The following is a 22,487-nucleotide window of genomic DNA, read 5'->3' on the forward strand; positions in this document are numbered from 1 at the left end:
TAACTCATTATTTATTCCGTGTATTTACCGTGCAACAACATTAACCTTGTACTAGATTTACGCAATGACAAGTCTACTGACTGGATGGGAAATGTATCCCATGTTTCAAATGTTCCCCGTTGTCATGGTTTCAAATGTTCCCCGTTGTCATGGTTTGTCATAGTTATAGCATAAGGAATGTTTCCAGCTATTCTGGTTTGTCGGCTGCATTTTGTACTAGCTTCCACAAAATATCAAATGTATACATCAATTGTTTTCTTTCCACTTCAGCAAGTGTTCAATACGTCGATGATGGGTTGTAACGGAACGTATGGGGTCCATGATGAGAGCTATCAATTTCCCCTGATAAAGACGAAATACTGGCTTGCAGTTGTCTACATCGCGTTGATGGTTCTAGCTAGCTTTCTGGGAACATTTGGAAACATGATCATCCTGGTGGTGTCCATCGGAGCCAAAACTATCAACAGAGTGGGTCGCAGCTTCATCATAAACCTTGCCGTTGCAGACATGTGCATTTCAGCAATGGTCGACCCCATGTGCATTTTTGGTGAGTGTCATGATAGTTTAAAACTTTTCGTTTTGGTCTATCTTTCATTAATGATCCTAGGACTTAGTTCCCTGATGGATCTCATATGACTCGTTCTCAAACAATAACCAAGCAGCTGCAAACTCAAACTATATTACTAGAATGAAGAGAAATATTTTTAACAAGGCAACCTAATGTAGAAAAAATGCTAAATGTGATACATAATGTACAAGAAAACAATTATGTCATCCGCCGAGATCAAATTTGCAAAGGAAAATTCGTCTCATAGTCTACAAAAGCTAGATGTATAACACTCTTTTATGGCACGATTGTATCAAGTTACTGTGGTTACCAATTACGTTTCCTATATGACCTTCTATGTACAATTTATTCTTTATAATTTCTTTGAGTCAGTAACAGCTATAACCGATAAGAAGTCGGTTGGTAGAATCCATCTGTTCTGAACGAAAGGTTAAATTCAGTTAAATTCAGTCAATGATAAATGTCATAATAATGTAGTAATTGGACGAGCTGACATTCAAATCGCATTGGTCCAAATAGCTCAGCTTTTATATATATGTATAAAAATTATACTTTCATTATGAGATGCATATCTTATCTTCTATAACATTCTGGAAATACTAATTGCTTACTATAGGGCCCTACCGAAATGCATCATGGATATAGATTGCATAGACAGGCAGACAAAAGCACGGCTATTTAAAGATAATGACTCACTATCAAGACAACACCCATTTTTGCTATCCAACTCACAACTTTTCATTCCAAACTCATATATAGAACAAATTCGTTATCGACATTGTTTCATTGTACTTAGTAATGTACCTACATAATACCGTACTGATAAATTTGTGTAATTCAGTGAAAACATTTGACCACTACACTTAGTGGCCTCACTGCATAATACCGTATTGATGCATTTGTGCAATTCAGTGGACTTTCGACCAGCACACTTAGTGATTTCACTGCATGATGCCGTATTGATGATGTACAAGTCAGTGGACTTTCGACCAGTACACTTAGTGATTTCACTGCATGATGCCGTATTGATGAAGTACAAGTCAGTGGACTTTCGACCAATACACTTAGTGATTTCACTGCATGATGCCGTATAGATACATTAGTGTAAGCCAGTGGACTTTCGACCAATACACTTAGTGACTTCACTGCATGATGCCGTATTGATGATGTATAAGTCAGTGGACTTTCGACCAATACACTTAGTGATTTCACTGCATGATGCCGTATTGATGATGTACAAGTCAATGGACTTTCGACCAATACACTTAGTGATTTCACTGCATGATGCCGTATTGATGATGTACAAGTCAATGGACTTTTGACCAATACACTTAGTGATTTCACTGCATGATGCCGTATTGATGATGTACAAGTCAGTGGACTTTTGACCAATACACTTAGTGATTTCACTGCATGATGCCGTATTGATGATGTACAAGTCAGTGGACGTTCGACCAATACACTTACTGATTTCACTGCATGATGCCGTATTGATGATGTACAAGTCAGTGGACGTTTGACCAATACACTTAGTGATTTCACTGCATGATGCTGTATTGATGATGTACAAGTCAGTGGACTTTCGACCAATACACTTAGTGATTTCACTGCATGATACCGTATTGATAATGTACAAGTCAGTGGACTTTTGACCAATACACTTAGTGATTTCACTGCATGATGCTGTATTGACGATGTACAAGTCAGTGGACTTTCGACCAATACACTTAGTGATTTCACTGCATGATGCCGTATTGATGATGTATAAGTCAGTGGGCTTTCGACCAATACACTTAGTGATTTCACTGCATGATGCATTATTGATGATGTATAAGTCAGTGGACTTTTGACCAATACACTTAGTGATTTCACTGCATGAAGCCATATTGATGATGTACAAGTCAATGGACTTTCGACCAATACACTTAGTGATTTCACTGCATGATGCCGTATTGATGATGTACAAGTCAGTATACTTTCGACCAATACACTTAGTGATTTCACTGCATGATGCCGTATAGATGCATTAGTGTAAGTCAGTGGACTTTCGACCAATACACTTACTGATTTCACTGCATGATGCCGTATAGATGCATTAGTGTAAGTCAGTGGACTTTCGACCAATACACTTAGTGATTTCACTGCATGATGCCGTATTGATGATGTATAAGTCAGTGGACTTTCGACCAATACACTTAGTGATTTCACTGCATGATGCCGTATTGATGTATTTTTTCTTGAACAGTAGAAAGGATTGTTCATGACTTTATGCCAACACAATCACTGACTACATTATATATTTCCGTAGTTGTAAAAAAATGACATCGAATGATAGAATGTTGAGATGAAAACTTGATTCCAATTCACTTGATCCGTTTTGTTCTTGAATATTATTCAATTTTTAAAACATTTTGTTCCCTTATCGTATGCTTACAATATATAAACTTAAAAGATGAATGACAATTTCAAATAAAAGTTGAAAGATTGTCTCACATTGTTGGATAAAAAACAATTTTACGCACGAATATGAATTTGAGCTGTGATCATTTATTACTGAGGGGAAGAAAAGTAATCATTTGCAAATTACATGCTTGAAAAATATTAAACTGTATTCCTTCCTATTCATTGACGTTTAATCTAGAGCGGATTGAGTCCATCCAAGAAAGAAGTCATGACGAATTTCGTCGAGAGGAAACAGGGAAATATGGGACGCCAGATGGGTACCGGGTATGAAAAACACGCAAATGTGTATAAATAGTTTGTATTAATTTGACCCCTTTCTTACATGACTCTGATTTCAACGCATCTCATACAGTATTTAAATGGGACCCAGTCCTAACAGTAGGAAAAGTTTAAAGAAATTTCGCGGAGCCGACTTTGAGATATTAGCTGCTAGAGAAAACAGGTCGAGTACTACATGTACCATTGTACAGTTGGGCCATTACGTCCCCTCTTTAGAGTTTTGATATGGACCCTTCTTTAACATTGTATCTCTAGGGGATAGAGTGCATCCACGAATAATGTCCTGCCGAATTTTGTCGTGTGGTAAGAGCGAAATAAGAGGTGTCCAACGAATACCGGGTGTGAAAAACACTAAAATATTCATAGATTGTATCAATAGTTTGTACTAATGGAACCTCGAGAAATTCGCGACTAGATAAAGGAGATTGAGTACAATACATACCGTAAGATTATATCTTACGTAAAATTTGGGTCACTACGTTACCTTTCCATTGAGTTTTGACATAGACACTTCTTTGATATTTTATATCTTGGTGATAGAGACCACCCACAAAGGAAATCCTGCTGAATTTCGTCGAAAGGAAACAGCGAAATAAAGGGCGTACTATGGGTACCGGGTATGAAAAACACGCAAATGTTAATAGATTGTATCACTAGATTGTACTCCACCTTAGAGGATTTTGATTTCAACGTCTCTTGGACAGTATCTAAATAGGGGTATATTCTTACTGTAGGAAAGGTGTAAAGAACCTTCTTCGAGCCAATTTCGAGAAATTCACAATTGGAATAAAATGGTCGAGTACAACACATACCGTCAGAAGATGACATCATACCTAATCAGTTGGGCCATTACGTCCCATCTTAAGAGTTTTTACATGGACAAGTCTTTAATGTTTTATCTCAAGGGGATAGATCTATCCAGTACGGAGGTCCTCGCGAATTTCGTCAAGAGAAAAAGACCAAACAAGGGGTGTCTAATGGGTATCGGGTATGAAAACCACGCAACTGTTAATAGATTGTATCACTAGTTTGTGCTAAGAGTACTCCAATATAGATGATTTTGATTTCAACGTCTCTTGGTCGGTATTTAAAAGGGGACCCGTTTCAACAGTAGGAAAAGTTTGAAGAAAATTCGTCAAGCCCATTCTGAGAAATATTTTTACTAGATAGGATGAGTCGAGAACAACAATTGACGTCAGAAGATGAGATCATACATATATTGTTGGGTCATTTCGTCCCCTCTTTAAAGTTTTGACATAGAACATTCTTTCATATTTGATCTCATGGGGATAGAGTCCATGCACTAAGGGAGTCCTGACGATTTCGCCAAGAGATAGGAACGAAATAAAGGGCGAACGGTAAGTACCGGGTATGAAAAATATGCAAATGTTAATAGACTGTATCACTAGTTTGTACTGATCGTTCTCCAACATAGAAGATTCTGATTTCAACTTCTTTTGGACAGTATCAAATTAATGACCCGTTCTATCAGTTGGAAAGATTTTAAAGAAAACTCGTACAGCCGATTTCGAGAAATTAGCGGCTAGAAAAAAAAAGTCGATCAGAACACATGCCTTAAGATTATATCACGTTTTCTATTGAGCCTTTTCGATACCTCTTTGTACTGAAAATTCGTCGAGCTCATTTCGAGAAATTCGCGGCTAGATAAAGGAGGTTGGGAAGAACACGTACTGTAAGAAGATTATATCTTTTTTATGAACACAAATGGGCCATTACCTCCCCTCTGTAGAGTTTGGACTCTTCTATAATATTCTATCTCTAGGGGACAGAGTACATCTACGAAGGAAGTCCTGACGAATTTCGTCGAGAGAAGCGAGCGATATAAGGGGGAATAGGCTATAGGAACCGGGTATGAAAAAGCGCAAAAGTTAATTGATTTTATTAATAGTCTATAAATTGTACTCCACTTTAGAGGATTTTGATTTCCAAGTCTCTTGTACAGTATGTTAATCGGGACCCGGTCTAACAGTATGAAATGTTTGAAGAAAAGTCTTTGAGCCGATTTCGTGATTTCGTGGCTAGAGACAGGAGTTCGAGTGATATGTAGTCTCTAGAGGATAGTCCACCAAAGAAGGATGTCCTGACGAATTTCGTCGACAAGACACAGCGATATAAGAGGCATCCAATGAGTGTCGAGTATGAACAACACGAGCATGCTAATAGATTGTTTCAATAATTTGTACTAATTATACTCCTACTTAGAGGATTTTGATTTCAGCGTCTCTTAGACAGCATCTAAAACGGTACCCGTCCTAGCAATAGGACAACTTTCATAAAGATTCCTCTAGCCGATTTCGAGATATCAACGGCTAGTTGAAGAAGGTCTGTATTACTACATGCCGTAAGAAGATTGTACCTTACGTTTACATTTTGGCCAATGCGTCAACCCATTCTAGAGTTTTGACATAGAAAGTTCTTTGATATTGTATCTCTAGTGTATGGATTCCACCCACGAAGGAAGACCAGTCTAATTTTGTCGACATTAATGAGCGAAATAAGGGACGCGCTATGGGTACATTGTATGAAAAACAAGCAAATGTTAATAGATTTTATCAATACGCTGTACTAATTGTATTCCTGTTTAGAGGATTTAGATAGGACATTATGCAATTTTTACACGAATCCTTCCTTGATATTTAAACCCTAGGGTATAAAGTCCACCAACGAAGGACGTTATGTGGGTGTCGGTTATGAACAATTGTACTCCTGATCATAAGTCTAATCTCGACGTGTCTTGGACAGTATCTATTGACGTTTCTTGGACAGTATCTATTGACGTCTCTTGGACAGTATCTATCGACGTATCTTGGACAGTATCTATCGACGTCTCTTGGACAGTATCTATTGACGTCTCTTGGACAGTATCTATCGACGTATCTTTGACAGTATCCATCGACATCTCTTGGACAGTATGTATTGATGTTTCTTGGACAGTATCTATCGACGTCTCTTGGACAGTATATATTGAAGGACAAGTCCTAGCAATAGGAAAATTTTCAAAAAATATTCGTCTAACCGATTTCGAGAAATTCGTGGCTAGATAAATGGGTTTGGGTCGAGCACATGCTGTACGAAGATTATATATTACGTATAATGTTGGGACCTTTCCTATCTCCTTAAAGAGTTAAGGCATGGACCCTTCAATGACGTTTCATCTCTACTGGACCAAGGAAGCAAGTCCTCACGAATATCAAGGAAAGAAATCATCCAGATAAGAGGCATTCTAAGGGTACCGGGTATGAAATACACGCATAATACAGATCAATTTGAGAATAATAAGTTATAATTTGTACTAATTAAACACAAACTTAGAAGGTTTTGATTTAAACGCCTCGTGGAAAGTATCTATTAGGGATCTGTTCCAGCAGTAGAGAAGTTTGAAGAAAATTCGTCGAGCCGAGGAGAAACTCGCTGATAAATAGAGGAGTTTGATTACAACACATGATGTACGGAGATTATATCTTGCGTACACCCATGGCTATTACGTCCCGTCTTAAAAGAGTTTTGACACGTATCTTTCTTTGAGAATTTATGTCAAGGAATAGAATTGACCCGCGAAGTGGCATCCTATGGGTACCGGGTATGAAAAACACGCAGAATTAGGATCAGTTGGATCAATATTTGTGCTAATATGACACATATTTAGAGGATCTTGACTCCAACGCCTCGTCAGCGGTATCTAGATTTGTATATGTTTTAACAGTAGGTAAATTGTAAAGAAAATTCGTCGAGCCAATTTCGAGAAATTTTCGGCTATATCAAGGGGTTTGGGTACACTGCATGCCATAATGTATGTCTTACCTATACAGATGAGACATTACGAACCTTCTTGAAAGAGCTTTAAAATGGATCCTTATTTGACATTTTATCTTTAGGAGATAGCATTGACTCGCGAAGGCCTTTCTGACGAATTTCGTCTACAAAAATCAGGGAAATAAGGAGTACCCTATGGGTACTGGGTATGAAAAACATGCGCAATGTGGATCGATTGGATCAATCATTTTTAATTTGACAACTACATACATGATTTTGTTTTCAACGCTTCGTCGGCGGTTTCTAGCTGTGTGTGTGTGTGTGTGTGTGTGTGTGTGTGTTCCAACAGCTATATAAAGGGGGTCGGGTAAAACACATGATGTAAGAAGATTTTACATTGCGTATACAGTTGGGAAATTACGTACCCCATTTAAAGAGTCTTGGCATAGACCCTTCGTTGTTTTTTGTCTTTATGCGATAGAGTCCACCTACGAAGGAAGTCCTGACGAATTTCGTGGAGACAAAACAGCGATACAAGGGGTGCCTTAGGGGGTCCCGGCTATGAAAAACACGCAAATGTTAATAAACTGTATCAATAGTTTGTACTCATGGAACCCTTACTTAGAGGACTTTGATTTCAATACCTCGTATCGAAATAAGGCCCCTTTCTAACAGCAGAAATAGTTTAAAGAAAATTAGTTGAGCCGATTTCGAGAAACTCGCAACTGAATAAAGGAAGTCGAGCATAAGACATACCGTACGATTATACCTTATGTTTACATTTGGGCCGTTCCGTCCAATCTTTATATAGTCTTGACTACGCCACTACGCCAGACCTCAGCAGGAGTGAACAAAAACCTACGTGAGAGAATTTTGTTCTACTGGCGGTCTCGGTGAACACAATAAGGTAATTCATATCAATGGCGTCGAAAAGATTTGTGCAGATCAATAGCTCAACATTTCTCACGTACTGGGCGAGGCTTGCCAGAGAGCTTAGGATGGCGTCGTCTGTATATCTGCAAGTGTCTGAAGTTGTCACCAGACACGGCCTAAATGTTTAAAGTAACAGCTGCACAGAAACAACTCCGTCGACATAAGCACACCAGGCTTCAGGACGTTGTCGAGCGCAATTAGCATCGCAATCCGCCCATCAGACGTTTTCTGAACAGAGAGTAGTAGCCGACGTTGCGGGAAAGGCGGAGCACGCGACCATCCCCACGAGCCAAAACCATCAAATGGATCATTCAGTTTTGTGAGTTGCTGAGGTTGACTATACCAACCATTGTACACCTCGCCATGGCATTCGTCATGCATGTAGACGCGGAGAAATGTTTTTGGGTAGGGCGAGCCGGAGCCGGTAAAAATTGGAGATGGTGCTCGCCGTCACCCCAAGCCCTTGCCTCCAACGCTACGGTTGATGAACTGTCGGGCCAGCCCAGCTAAGACGCCTACTTATTAAAGAAGGGCCCATGTCAAAGATCTTTAAAGAGGTGACGTAAGGGCCCAGCTGTATAAATTAAATATAATGTTCTCACGGCTTGTGCTGTACCCGGCCATATTTATCTAGCCGTGAATTTATGGAAAGCGGCGCGACGAATTATTTTTTATATTTTCCTACTGTTGCAACAGATCCCAAGCTTGATACTGTCCAAGAGGAGTTGAAATCAAAACCCTGTAAGTAGTGGTCAAATTACTACAAATTATTGATATGTTAGATGTACACTGAGCGTGTTTTGTTAAACCAGGTAATCATAGGGTGCCCCTTAATTCGCTGATTCCTCTCGAAGAAATTCGTCTTGGGTCGACGCTGACCCCTAGAGATAAAATGTCAAAGAAGGGTCCATGTCAAAAATCAATAAAAATCTTCTTATGGCATGCGTTGTATCCAACCGCTTCATCTAGGCGACAATTTCGTGAAATCGGTTCAACAATCATTCTTCAGACTTTTCCTATAGTTGGAACACATACCTAGCTAGACATTCCCGAAGAGGCGTTGAAGTAAAAAGTCTCTAAGTCGGAGTTCAGTTAGTAAACATATATTTATACAATTAATGAACATTATCGTTTTCCCCATACCTGCTCGGCATTATTTCGCTGATTTCTTTTCACGAAATTCATTAGGACCTCTTTCGTAGGTCAAATCCATCCCTTAGAGATAAATATCAAATTAGAATCCATGTAAAAACTCTGTAAAGAGGGTACGTAATGTCCCAACTGTATACATAAGATAAACTTTCAACGGCATGCATTATACCCAAACCCCTTTGTCTAGCCGATTTATTTTCTTCAAACTTTTCCAACTGGTAGAACCGATCCCAAACTAGATAGTTTCCAAGAGGCGATGAAATCAAAGTCCTCTAAGTCCGTGTCCAATTAGTTCAAGTTTTTGCTCAATTAAATCTACATTTTGAGTATATTTCATACCCGGTACCCTCTGGGTGCCCTTTACTTGAATTATTCTTCTCGAAATTCTTTAGGACTTCTTTAGTAGGTGGACTCTATCTCCTAGAAATAAAATATCCATGGAAGGTTCATGTCAAGACTGTATAAAGAGTGGCCATAATGGCCCACATGTATATAATCTTACGGCATGTGTTCTGCTCGACTTTAGTTGCGAGTTTCTCGAGCTGTTTACGCCACCACTTTACAACTGCACTGTTTCTCCTTATTCCATTTCCGTAACGTAGCGGTAGTATTTCACGCCTTTAAAATATAAAACTCAAACACTCTATACAGCGAAGTACTTTACTTGCGCTACCTCATTCCAGTCAAATCATGCTTTTAAGCCTCACTTCGCCTGTAACCTTGTACCGTATCTACCATTATAACAACAATACAAGGGGTCTCCAGACAACGAAACCGTCCCTTCTGAATTACTTTTATGTACAATTTACCAGTCACCAATCACAAATACTGCACATGGACTAACATTATCGATACAAACGGATAGTTTTAATAGGGACTACTCAAGTCCAGGGACACTTATGGGACTCTAACCTGAACTCACTATACAATTTAACCATATCATCCTGGAATCTCAACAACACTGCAATCTGTAAAGTTTTCTTCTAGCAATAAGCTAATTAGTCGGGCTGAGGACACCGACTTCCCAAAATCAACTAAGTGATCACTAAAGTATATGAAATCCTTAAAATGAAGAGCTATATGCAGATGGCGGATACTCCAAATTTATTAGAATATCAAAGATGGGTCTATGTAAAAACTTTATAAATGAGGGGACTTATTAGCACAAATGTAAACGTATTATAACATCTTTCGTCATGTGTCGTGCTCGAATAACTTTATCTAGCCGAGAATTTCTCGAAACTGGCTCGAAGTGTTTTCTTCCACTTTTTCTTTCTGTTATTTAGATAACATCCAAGAGGCGTTGTAATCAAAATATTCTTAGTAGAGGTTCAATTAGTGCAAAAGTTTGATACCATCTATCAACATTTTAGTGTTTTTCATACCCGGTACCCATCGTTGTTTCCTATCGACGATATTCGTCAGGACTTCCTTCGTGGGTGGACTCTGTCGTACAGAGATAAAATATCAGAGAAGGTCCACTGTCAGAACTCTCTAAAGAGGAGACGGAGAGACTCGACTATATACGTAAGGTATAATCTTCTGATCGCACGTCTTGTGCCCGACCTCTTTCATCTAACCGCGAATTCGTCGAAATCGTCTCGAATAATTTTCTTCTAAGATTTCCTGCGATTGGGACTGGTTACTCTTTACCGACTTTCAAACAGGGGTTGAAATCAAAATTCCCCAAGTAAGGATTCAAGCGTCGCAAAGTTTGGCTGAAATCTGTTCATAGATTGTAACGGTTTTAAATACTGATGGTATCCGTAAAGACCCTCTTTGTTTTCCGCTTGCATTAGACAAACACCGTCAAAAATGCTTTTGGGAGTCAAATATATCTCTGTGTAGAAGATATCGTACAATAATAAATGTCAAGATCATTTTAGTGGTGAACTGTAGGAACCAGATATGGACTGAAGAGGTAATATGCTAATGGATTTATCACAACTATCATATATTAATCTCCAGATTCCAAGAAATTGGGCCGACGAATTTTCTTTAAACTTTAACTACAGTTGGAAGAGATCCCTAACTAGATATTGTCCGAGAGGCGCTGAAATGGAGATATTCGAGTTAGGGGTTCAATAATTACAATCTGTTCAATCGATCCAAATTGTGAGTCTTTTTCATACCCGGTGCCCATAGGTTGCCCCTTTTTTCGCTGATTTCTCTCGATGAGATTCTTCAGGACTTCTTTCGTTCCTCGACACTATCGCCTAGAGATAATATGTCAGTGAAAAGTCCATGTAAAATCTCTTTGAAGAGGAGACGTATTGGCCCAACTGTATAAGATATTATCTTCTTGCCGTATATACTGTACTCTCGGCCCCCCCCCCCCACCTTTATGTAGCCCCTATTTCTGGAAAGAAACTGTCCATCAGAAGTTACAAACAAAATCGTTTAGGTACGAGTTTAATTCGCACTAAATATTATTAGATTTGACTCACACTGAGCGTGTTTCATACATCTACCCGTATTCTTGTTTACCCAGTTGCAAGGACTTCAAGACAACATTCGATGTCAACTAAAGGCTTCATAAACCCGCAGATACTTGAAACAATTCTTCTCATGGCACATGATGACTACATAAGAAAAATCTCCAATTTCACACTTGTATGGGTTTTTATGGTTTCACGTTTGCTTGAGTCATTAGGAAGCTTTTCGAAAACATATACTAATATTTCGCGCCACGCACAACAGGACGCGACCCAGACATCTACCAAAACTAATTATTCCTATCTCAAATTACTAATTATGTATACCCACCAATATCCTAACCTCTTCCTCCACGTAGTCCGTGATTTGTCTCTAGTCAGCTTTATATAGCTGGCAGCAAAGAACACTCTTATTTCTCTAACTGTGTTAGAACAACACCTATGCATGAAGGGCTTTTAATCTTCAATAAATAAGTTATAACCAGTTACTTATGGAACTGTAAATAAAGAAGGAATACCCAACTGGATGTTAATAAGAAATAATTAACCAAATGTATGTAGAAATAGTTGAATCGGGAATGAGTAACTGGTTACTTATTCCTTATTCAATCGGTAACTGGTTACTTATTCCTTATTCAATCGGGAACTGGTTACTTATTCCTTATTCAATCGGGAATAAAGAATAAGGAATAAGTAACCAACTTGATGTCAGTCTAAAGATGAATGCACCAGCAAAGTATTTCTATCAAATTATGGTATCAATTAGTGAATTCGAAATAGTACTTAGTGAACTTCAGCTTAATGGAGAGTTACTCGTGTTGATTTCATTTTTTATATAAAAAAAACAAGCAAAAAGATATTGTTGTTTCAAGATTATTCTAATTTAGGAGGAGTGTCTATATTTGGGACGAAAATAATAATTTTATCAAAAGCTGGAAAGAGGAAAAGAGCAGTAGATATCTATCGCCCACTCAATCATTGATGTTTCATTATTGTTTCAAGCGTTTAGGGGAAAGGTTTTGAATATATAGGAGTAAATTAATGTAAAATGAGAGTAGATGTATGATAATCGCATACAAACTTAAAAGCAAATACTCATCCTAAAAATGCTAACGGAATTTTATGATAACAAACAATAGTACTTATCGTCACTCGTACTTAACGTCAACCCACACTTTGACAATCCTATTTCTTGTTTGTAAAACGAGGAAATGAAAAGGTTCGAATATAATTGCATTCGACGATATATTCTTGCTTGGTTTCAAAGAACACTTTAATACTCCCAGCTTGAATATCTATCTATCTATATGGCTAGCTAGCTAGATATCTACCTACCTCCCTACCTATCTATATATCTATCCATCTACCTACCTATCTATATATCTACCCACCTAACCATCTATCTATCTATCTATCTATCTATCTATCTATCTCTATCTATAGTAGTAAATGGGGTCACCCTAGCGACAATGGGAATTAGCATTACAAGACCCCTTGGGCAACTCTAGCGACAATGGAAAATTAACATGGAGAAAAATCGTGGGACAATCTGGCGACAAGGGAAATTAACATGGAGAAAAATCGTGGGTCACTCTAGCGACAAGGGGAATTTAACATGGAACTATAGTGTGGGTCTGTCTAGCGACAAGGGGAAATTAACATGGGAATAGAGTTTGGGTTTGTCTAGGGACAAGGGGAATTGAATATGGGATTTTTTTTTTAAATTTAAATTTAAATTTAAATTTAAAAAAAGGGGTAGGCAATGGAAAGGCTATCTCTTTTCGAGAAATATGGCTGGCCCTGAAAAGGGCCTTTGGGTTTATGTTAATATTAATATTAACATAGATGGCATCTGTCACATCTTCTTCTTCTTCTTCTTAAACTCTTTCTAACTGCCGGTCCATACACAAGTACCCTCTTGAGACATCCTTGTCTTTCTATGTAAACTCTCCTCATCCATTGACTAGTATCTGTCCTATCAACAACAGTCCACTTGGACCTGACATACATGAGCATGTCCGTCCTAAACATCATGGAAGACACAAGGGTGGATGACTCAACTGTGGTCCACATCTTGAAGCGACGAGAATAGGTGAATCAATGCAGTGAACTGCGCTTATTTATAGGTACAGGAAGGATTGAAACGGATTGAATTCATTCACCAATCCGAACACGCGTTACAAAATTCAGTCAGCTCGCATCCAATCCGAAGAGAGCAGTCTGTGACGTCACGTGGTCTATATAGATTCGTTAGAGCTTGTGTGCAGTCAATCTATGCGACAGTGATTCAACATGACTGAAACTCAGAAAACGATCCATTGGGGTGCACCTGAAAAGGGCCTTTGGGTTTTCTTCTTCTTCTGCTTCTAATTTCTTCTTTTTCTCCACCAAGTTCTTATTTTATCTCCAACACTCTTTCTCTTCTTCTCTTTCTTTTTCTCCTGCTCTTCTTTCTTCTTCTTCTCTTCCTCCTCTTCTTTCTTCCTCTTCTCATTTCCTTCTTCTTTTTCAATCTTTTCGTTCCATTTGCTTATTCTTATTCTTTCCTCTTCATCCTCCTTCTCCTCCTTTATCTCTTTCATGACACCACTAATCTTGTCCTTTACCTTTTTTAAGTTATTAATTTCCATCTTTACATGATGGGGACTATAGGAATAATGGTCTTCAACCAGTCTTATTAACATCTGCTCCATCATTCCTAAGTTGTCTAAAACGTCTTGTAATGTTTGTATTTTGTCCATTTGGTTAGAAGCCATCTTCTTTTTTTATTTTTTGCAGAATGGTTTGAACGACGAATACTATGGGTTCTTATACTTAAAGCGCGTACGTGAAGGAAAACATCCCCCTAAAACGTAAAATTGATCTTACCTAGATCATGACCAAACAACGCGCGAACGTGAAGGAAAACATCCCCCTACTTTTTCATTTCATATAATAAAAACCCAAACTATACTCTCCACATACGCTAAGAAACAATAAACAAAATCCATAACCTACTATCCACACAATCTTACGTGAGCGCTTACAAAACCCAAACTATACTCTTCACATACGCTAAGAACAATAAACAAATCCATAATCTACTATTCACACAATCCTACGTGAGCGGGTACAAACACAAACACAAACACACAAACACAAACACAAACATAAACACACAAACACATACGCTAAGAACAATAAATTAATCCATAATCTACTATCCACACAATCGTACGTGAGCGCTTACAAAACCCTAACTATACTCTTCACCTACGCTAAGAAACAATAAAGTTACCCATAATCTACTATTCCCACAAACATACCTGAGCTCTTACAAGCACCAACACACAAACACATACCCTCACACTATCTTAAAAAAGAGTTAGTGTTTATAATCACACTACTCTACCTACACACATTGGCAAATCGATCGTTATTTCTTTTTTAGAGTATTGGGTAGCCCTGAAAAGGGCTGTTTTTTTTTTGGAACTTCATGGACACCTGGTTAATGGTGGCACCTTCCAGGCCTAGCGCCACATACACATCTTGTCCCCCAGTTACCTTTTACCTTTTTGGGGGAGAGAGCAGAGGCAGGATATGTCGCTTCAGAATCCCAATTTTCGCTCTCTGGGATTCTGAAATTTCTTCTTCTTCTCTCCTTTTCCTCCTCCTCCTCTTCTTTGTATCTTCTCTCCTCCTCTTTGTATCTTCTTTCCTCTTCTTCTTTATATCTTCTCTCCTCCTCTTCTTTGTTTCTTCTTTCCTCCTCCTCTCTTATCCTTCCCTCCTCCACAATGGCTTCCGCGGCCAGTTCATTTAATATGCGCCTGGCATATTCCAGATGCACATGAAGTTCCAACAGTTTCTCCAGTCTCGTGTTCATTTTTGGTGTTGATCAATCAACAAGGGTAGCTGGACTGCCGAACGAGTTTCAATTTATAGTGAAAGCGCGGACGTGAAGGAAAACATCCCCTAAAAACATAAAATTGATCTTACCTACATCATGACCAAAAAACAACGCGCGGACCTAAAAGAAACACTTACTCACTTTTTATGCTACCCATCACTATTTTAAAATTTTTTATAAATCACTTCAGTAGACTATCCACATACGCAAAGCAATCAAATCTAACCCCAAATTTACACCTCAAACACCAAAAAAAAAAAGACATCATTTTAATCTACTATCCATACCAACCTACTGAACCACTTACAAACACAAACACACAAACACACACCCTCACATTTTTTTTTAAAAAAGAGTTAGTGTTTATTTTCACACTACTCTACCTACACACATTGGCAAATCGATTGTTATTTCTTTTCTAGAGCATTGGGTAGCCCTGAAAAGGGCTGTTTTTTTTTGTTTGCTATGGCATTCTTTTTAGTTTCTAAGAATGCGATGTCCTCTGAGGATAGACTTTCTGGCGATAGGTCTGCTTCTTCGGAAAGAGAAGAAGAACTCTTTGGTGTCGATACGACAATCGACAAAGCCTCTGTCAGCTTCAGGTTGCTGCTGCTGCTCTTGTTGTTGTTGTTGCTGCTGTCTCTGAAGTCTGTACTTCTCTGTCCATTCTTCTTTTTCCCTGTTCATTTCTTCTCTGAAGAGCTCTTCTATCAGATCTTCAGTGATTTTTAACATTCTCACATTCTCTATTTCTTCTGGCTTCGGTATCAGACTGTGTCTGACCCTATGCAAATTCACGTAGGCTTCGTTGAGTTTAGCTAGTTTGGAGCACATCTTCTTAGGAGGATGAGTCGACAATGGATGGTTAGACTGGAAACCACCCGGTTCTTAAAGTCAAAGCGCGGACGTGAAGGAAAACATCCCCCACACGGTTTTTGAGTCGCAACGTTCAGTGAGTGTCATGAGAGGGATAGTAAGAAATGAAAGAGCATCAATCCAACATTCTTATAGCTAAACAAAAGACAAAGGCATTTTTTTCAAAACACAGCATTTTTTATTCAAAAATCACTTAACACTAAACAACAACTCTAACATTTTTAACAATAATCCAACAATATAACATTAAACAATTTTTTCAAAACACAACATTTTTTATTCAAAAATCACTTAACACTAAACAACAACAACTCTAACATTTTTTAACAATAATCCAACACTAAAAGTTTCTCCACTAGGTAAAGAGGGATAACAGTCTTCCATGGTTTCTAGTAATCTAGGATGACTTCTCTCAAACTGTTGATTTCTATGGTATTATCGAATTCTGCATACAGGATGACGTTCACCGTTTCATCAGGGTCTCGGTCTTTAAACTGAATTTCCACACGAATCTGGCCGGATTTTATAGGGTGGAAATGTCCCTCGTCGCTGCCTTGGTCTGGAGTGAAATCGAAAGCCCACAAAGCGTAGCCTCCTACATAATCCTCGTACGTAATACCGTGACTGGTATTGGTTCCTAACTGTCCGGTGGCTTCGTACAAGGACAAGTACGATCTCAAGTAATTCTTCTTTTTAAAGTCAGGTTCGAAAGGTCGGGTACACAAGGTCTTGCCATCGCGACTGACTTCGATTTTGGACACGCCAAAGTGTTGAAAGTAGAAAGGATTTTTTTTCGGCAGCTCCGTTGAAGGCTGTATTCTCGACGATACCAACGATCAAACGTTTGGGTAACTGTCCTTGGAACAGATGATCTTCGATCATGGATCGCTGTCCCTTGGGAATGGTGAAGGTTTTCACTTCCACGCGTCGTATGGGATACTTGGCGGTCGTTCTGCTCAACGTCTGACTGATGTCGTTTCCCACTTTAGGTAACACTTCCACACGGCGTACGTAGAGTCTGGCTTCTTGGATTTTGGTTTTGTAACCGTTACTATCAGCCAATAAATGGAAAGCGGTACTGCTACGATTCAGTCTCAGGCGGACATCCACCCCGTTCAGCAAATACTTTTCTTGCAACCACATGTCCAAATGCAAAGGATCCATCAGTTCTAAACTTGTGTCGACTCCCGTGATTCTCTTTCTTCGTTCTAGAAATCCATCATTGTTGTCTTTCTTTTCATCAGTTTCCAATATTTCAAACTTGGTAGGTTCGTCAGCTTCCCATACCACACAGGCATTGAGATGAGTGTTCTTGGCATCTATTCCGTACGTCAAGAGATTTTCCAGGTAGGCACGATAAGGGTAAGTATCCATGCTGCTACTGACCAGTTTGTTATTCAAGTACAAGTCCACTCCACTGAACAAGGAATGCATGAAATTGTTGACGGGAGCTACTGCTTCATCGTCTATAGCACCTCCAGTCTTATCTAGAATTTTGACTTTCACCTGAAAGTAACTGCTATTCAGATCGATGTAATCTTCGGGCTGTCCATTGATTTCAAACTCGATGGGAGCGGAATCGGTCAGTGAGGAGACGGGGTGAAATTCCACCCACTGGGATTCTTGCATGGTCACCATGCTAGGGGGCATGGCAAACAGATCCAGTTCCGACTTGGAACAAGCGCAAGACTCTCGGTGCATCACTTTTTTGTTCTTTCTCAATAATCGAAAACGTCTAAGTCTCGAACGGTTCTTCTTTTCTTGGCCTTTCTCGCTTGAAGTCTGGTGAAAGGGTGTTTTCTTCGTCGTCTCTTTCTGCCTTGTCCTTGCTGAATGCCTGACTCGGTAGCGTGCAGGGCATTTATAGGTGTTTCTCGTTGGCCTAAAATGTCTTTGCCCGTTTGCAGCAAGACATTTTTGCCTGCCCTCATGAAAACTTCTTTAGGGTTTTGTTTGTCGATGATGACATTTTGGAGAAATTCTTTGCCTTGCGTCAGTGCCGCATCTTTCAAGGCGTGCAATCCGCGTGTCACCATCGGTTTCAACACCGGGGCCACCGAACGAAAGGCCGATTTTAACATATCTCCTAAGCCGTGTCCTCGCTGTTGAGCAACCCTTCGGTACACTGGATACATGACTTAAGAGTCGTGAGAGAACCGTTTTCGAAAATGGAGTTTCACCGTGACTTTTCCTTTGGTGAATGGAATATTTTGTCCCAGATCTCCTTTTATAGCAATGTTGACCGTGTCCAAATACGACTTACTGACAGGCAAATAGTGACGATGGACAAATTCGCGGTGGACGTGGTAAGTGTTTCCACCTTCCTCGTCAGTGTTCGTAGCAGAATCCACTTTGAAAGGAATGACACGCAGTAACGGTACGGAGGTGTGTCCCACCACGTTGTACTCCACCACATCGGAATACACGAACATCAAATTCAGTCCTTGGTCAGTTCTACCGGGGCACGAACTAACTTGCTAAAAGACTCGTTGTCGTAAACGATGGGTAATTCGTTTTTCTTGATCATGGTCTTTCTCATGTCCATGTCTCCGCCCAACATGTCATACAATTCAGGACAAAATAAAATGGACAGGATTTTACTCCGTTCAAATTTCATCAAGAAGCCACGAGCTGCTTTGTGGTACTCCATGGTGACACTTTTGTTGACATGCTCCAAATCTTTCAGAAACACGGCATTAAACCTGGAGGCTATGGTGCTGACCAAATGTTGACCACTAAAATAATAGCCTGGGGGAATGAACAAGTGATAGGTGGTGTACTTTTGTGTACGGGTTTTCTTGTCATATTTGACATTGCTATCCATCCACTGTTGCATTTGCTCGTCATGAACTTCCACATCAAAAAAATTTTCATTGGGAAGGACATTGAGGACTTGGGTCGGGTGAATCATTTCTACTAAAGCCACTTCCCAATGGGCTTCGTGATCTAACTGGATGGCCTGAGGTAATTTGGCCGTGTAACAGCACAACGTGTTCTTGGGAAACACCTCCATGGAACTGTCACTGGGTAAGGTTAAGTAAAATTGGTTTTGGTGACTCATAATTCCAGAGTTCTGTGGCTGTCCGAGGGGTTCCTGGACGTCAGAGGCGTGTCTCCGTCTAAAATGGGGTTCTGGTTGTGATTGAAGTGGTGACTGGCACTGGCACTGGACACAAGGTTCCCGTCGTTCCCGTTCGAGGTGAATTTCAGGGAGGGATTAGGAGGCAGGTAACCGATGCAACTGCTCAACAAAATGGTCCACAATTGTTTGTCTCCTTGTTGCAAACTCAAATTGGCGATGGCTGCCCCGATGACACAATACACCACGAAGATTTGGCAGAAAAAGACGATTTGCGTTTTAGGCACACGTTCTCCACACCACACCCACAAGGGTTGTTTTTGTAAATCTTGCACAGAAGAACTAGGTGAAGGAGGAGTGGTCGACGTAGCTGCGTCTGCTGTGTGAAAGGGCATGATGGTCACTTCTTTTTATAGTCGATGACTTGCGAAGCGTCGATCCAAGAACCAAACTGGGTGGATATCCTTTCCAACGTACTTTGACTTCTTTGACACGTCGTTTGCCCACTTTACGGGTTCTGCGTTCGAGAATGCTTTCGATGTCGTACACGTCGTCTTCTTTTTTGGTGACACGTTGTAACTAGGGCAAATAAAACGTTCCTTTGAGCACTTCTCCGTTCATCTCTTCCAATTTATAGACGGCAGGATGACGGCCATGCACTCGTCCAGTGACGCGAAACAATTCGGTCGTCCAGTTAGGTAAGTAACCTTTGTCGAAAGTGCGTTTGGTTTTGCCAATGCGCACCCAATCTCCTACGGCCAACTCTCCACTTTTCTTGGGGACAGCCCTCGTCGGGGACGTACCAAACAGGCGCTCAAACACCAACACTTCGTTGTCGGGAGTCACGTCTTGCGGGGCACGTCCGATGCTTCGATGGTAAGATTGGTTGTACGCTTGCACCAGGTGCGGTAAGATGTCGATGTACTTCAGAGTGTGGTGATGCGTAAAATATTTCCACATGCAATCTTTCAAAGTGCGTTGAAAACGTTCCACGATGCTGGCTTTGGTTTCGGGATTCTCGGTGGTAAAAGAATGAATGTCACGTTTCTTTAATTCTTTTTGGAAAGCTTGGTTCAGAAATTCGGTGCCTTTGTCCGTTTGCCATCGAAGAGGGTGACGACCACTTTGTTTCAACACCCGTTGCATCATCTTTTTAATCCATCCAATTCTGGAGGTAGGTGGTGTTGTTAACTTGCGTACTTTTTCTGGTGGAGTTTGAAACCCTTCGTCTTCTTCTCCTTCTTCTGTCTTGGTCACGGGTACTGGTGGTACTGGTACTGGTACTGGTGATGGTGCTGGACTTTTCATCAAGGTCTTAAAATCTTTCAGAGTGGGTAGAGCTGTTTCGTCTAAAGCTTTCTGGTGAAAGAGTTGCAGTCGTTGCAAGAGTTGACCTTACTTTTGCGATTTTTCTGTTTCGGACAAATCTTGGCGATCCATCAAGGACTGCAATTCGTGTTGTAACTGGGACATTTCGCTCAAATGGGGATTGGGAGGTAAATGCGGGGTGTGTTGTTCTTGCCACCGATGGTATTCCATCTATCGTTTGTAAGGCACTAAAGCTAGTTTTCGTCCTTCCATGGGGTTGTCAGGGGTCGATTCTGAGATCTTGGAACTTCCGAGGCCTTTTTATCTTGCTCCCACCAGTCGTCCCAACATGGTTCCCAAGACTCTTTTCAGTATGGGGCCTAACAAGAGAGGTAAAATACCTCCACGTTGTACTAACATCTTCTTTTTTTGACGAATGGGAATTTTCTTTTGAACCATTTGGCGAAGAACGTGACGATGTTTGCCTAAGCATTGTTTCTGGTGTTTGGACAAAGGGATCGTGCCTTTCAAAACGTTCAAACAACATTCGCACACGGTATCGATGACCTCTTTGGAGGCTGTTTGAATGAGTTTTTTTCGTAGGGGTGGAGAAGCTTTGGACAGGACAGATAACATGTCCCCATGATTGGCTAAACGTGGTGGCAGTCCTTTCCTTTTCTTTCCTTGGGGTTTTCTGGAGGGTGACATCTTTGAGTCTTCAGGAGCACCAAAAAAACACTGATACCCGACTTGGTCACAGGCCTTTTTTATACTGGAACGCGTCGCCACTGATTGTCTTTACGTCGTATTAGTTTGAGGACAGGCATGACACGTCGTGCAGGGGTACGTAACGGACTAAATCGAGCCAGTTCTTGCTTGGACAAATCCAGTAAACTTTGTAACATGCCCGATCTTTCTTGAACTTTGATTTTGGGAGAAGGTACTTTGTGAGCAGCAGCCACTGCCACTAAATTGGAAGGTCCTGCCACTGGGGAAGTTCTTTTGGGGGTCATCAACGGAGAAGTTCTTGGTGTGATCAACGTCTCCAAGTACTCTTCAGTTCTGGGTGTCATTAACGGAGAAGTGGACAAACGTGAAGCTGCCGGAGACGCAGTCACCGCCGTGGCAGGTCGTGGTTTGCGAGTGTAAGGTTGCGTCCTGGCCGAAGTGCCTCTCTTGCGACTAGTTTTCTGTGGACTTTTCTTTTTCTGGGGGCTTCTTTTCTTTTTCCGGGGTGGTGGTGGTGTCTGGTCACTGGAGAAGTTCTGCTTGGGGACCTGGTCTTTTTCTTCTTGGGGCTTCGCTGGACTTTTGTCTTGGGTATAACTTTGGGGGCATTAGGATCCCATCTTAAGAGTGAGCGAATGATGACCCCTCCTAGAGTACCGCTCCCTCCAGGTTTCAAAATGATTTGTTTTTTGGTTTGAGTGTCGATGCGGGGATCGGCCAGTTGGACAAAGCGACTTTGTTTCGATCAAAAAAGCGTTTGGTTTGATGAGGAATCTGAATGATTCCTTGGAGTAATTGACGTGCCGTCACCGTGAACCATCGTAAGACTTCTTTGAGACTAGCTTCTAAGACACGAGCTCGTGTTTGTGGATTTTTTTCTCGACTGATGCCATACAAGGCACGAATCAATTTGACGGGAAGATGCGACTGAAGGGACGTCATGTTCGCACTGTGTGAGACAGACGAAAAAGGGTCTGAGGTTTTTATAGATTTTTTTATGGG

General features: G+C 40.4%; 2 protein-coding genes across 2 annotated transcripts in view; one reads left to right on the plus strand and one right to left on the minus strand.

Annotated features, from left to right (window-relative positions):
- The first annotated feature begins 291 nt into the window (after window positions 1-291).
- Window positions 292-22,487, plus strand: part of LOC149806234 (melatonin receptor type 1B-like) — a 141,237-nt gene continuing 119,041 nt past the window's right edge. Inside the window, exon 1 of the mRNA XM_089935365.1 lies at window positions 292-547. Coding sequence (XP_089791491.1) covers window positions 292-547 — 256 coding nt within the window. The remainder of the gene's footprint in view (window positions 548-22,487) is intronic.
- On the minus strand, window positions 13,153-14,530 carry LOC149806235 (uncharacterized). The gene is made up of 2 exons (XM_089937554.1): window positions 13,934-14,530; window positions 13,153-13,404 (listed from the first exon to the last, which is right to left on the minus strand). The coding sequence occupies exon 1, from the start codon at window positions 14,358-14,360 to the stop codon at window positions 13,971-13,973; it is 390 nt and encodes a 129-aa protein (XP_089793680.1). The 5' UTR covers window positions 14,361-14,530; the 3' UTR covers window positions 13,153-13,404; window positions 13,934-13,970.

This window comes from Sinohyriopsis cumingii, chromosome 2 (assembly GCF_028554795.1).
Source record: "Sinohyriopsis cumingii isolate HCF-2022 chromosome 2, ASM2855479v2, whole genome shotgun sequence".
Classification (NCBI taxonomy): Eukaryota; Metazoa; Mollusca; class Bivalvia; order Unionida; family Unionidae; genus Sinohyriopsis; species Sinohyriopsis cumingii.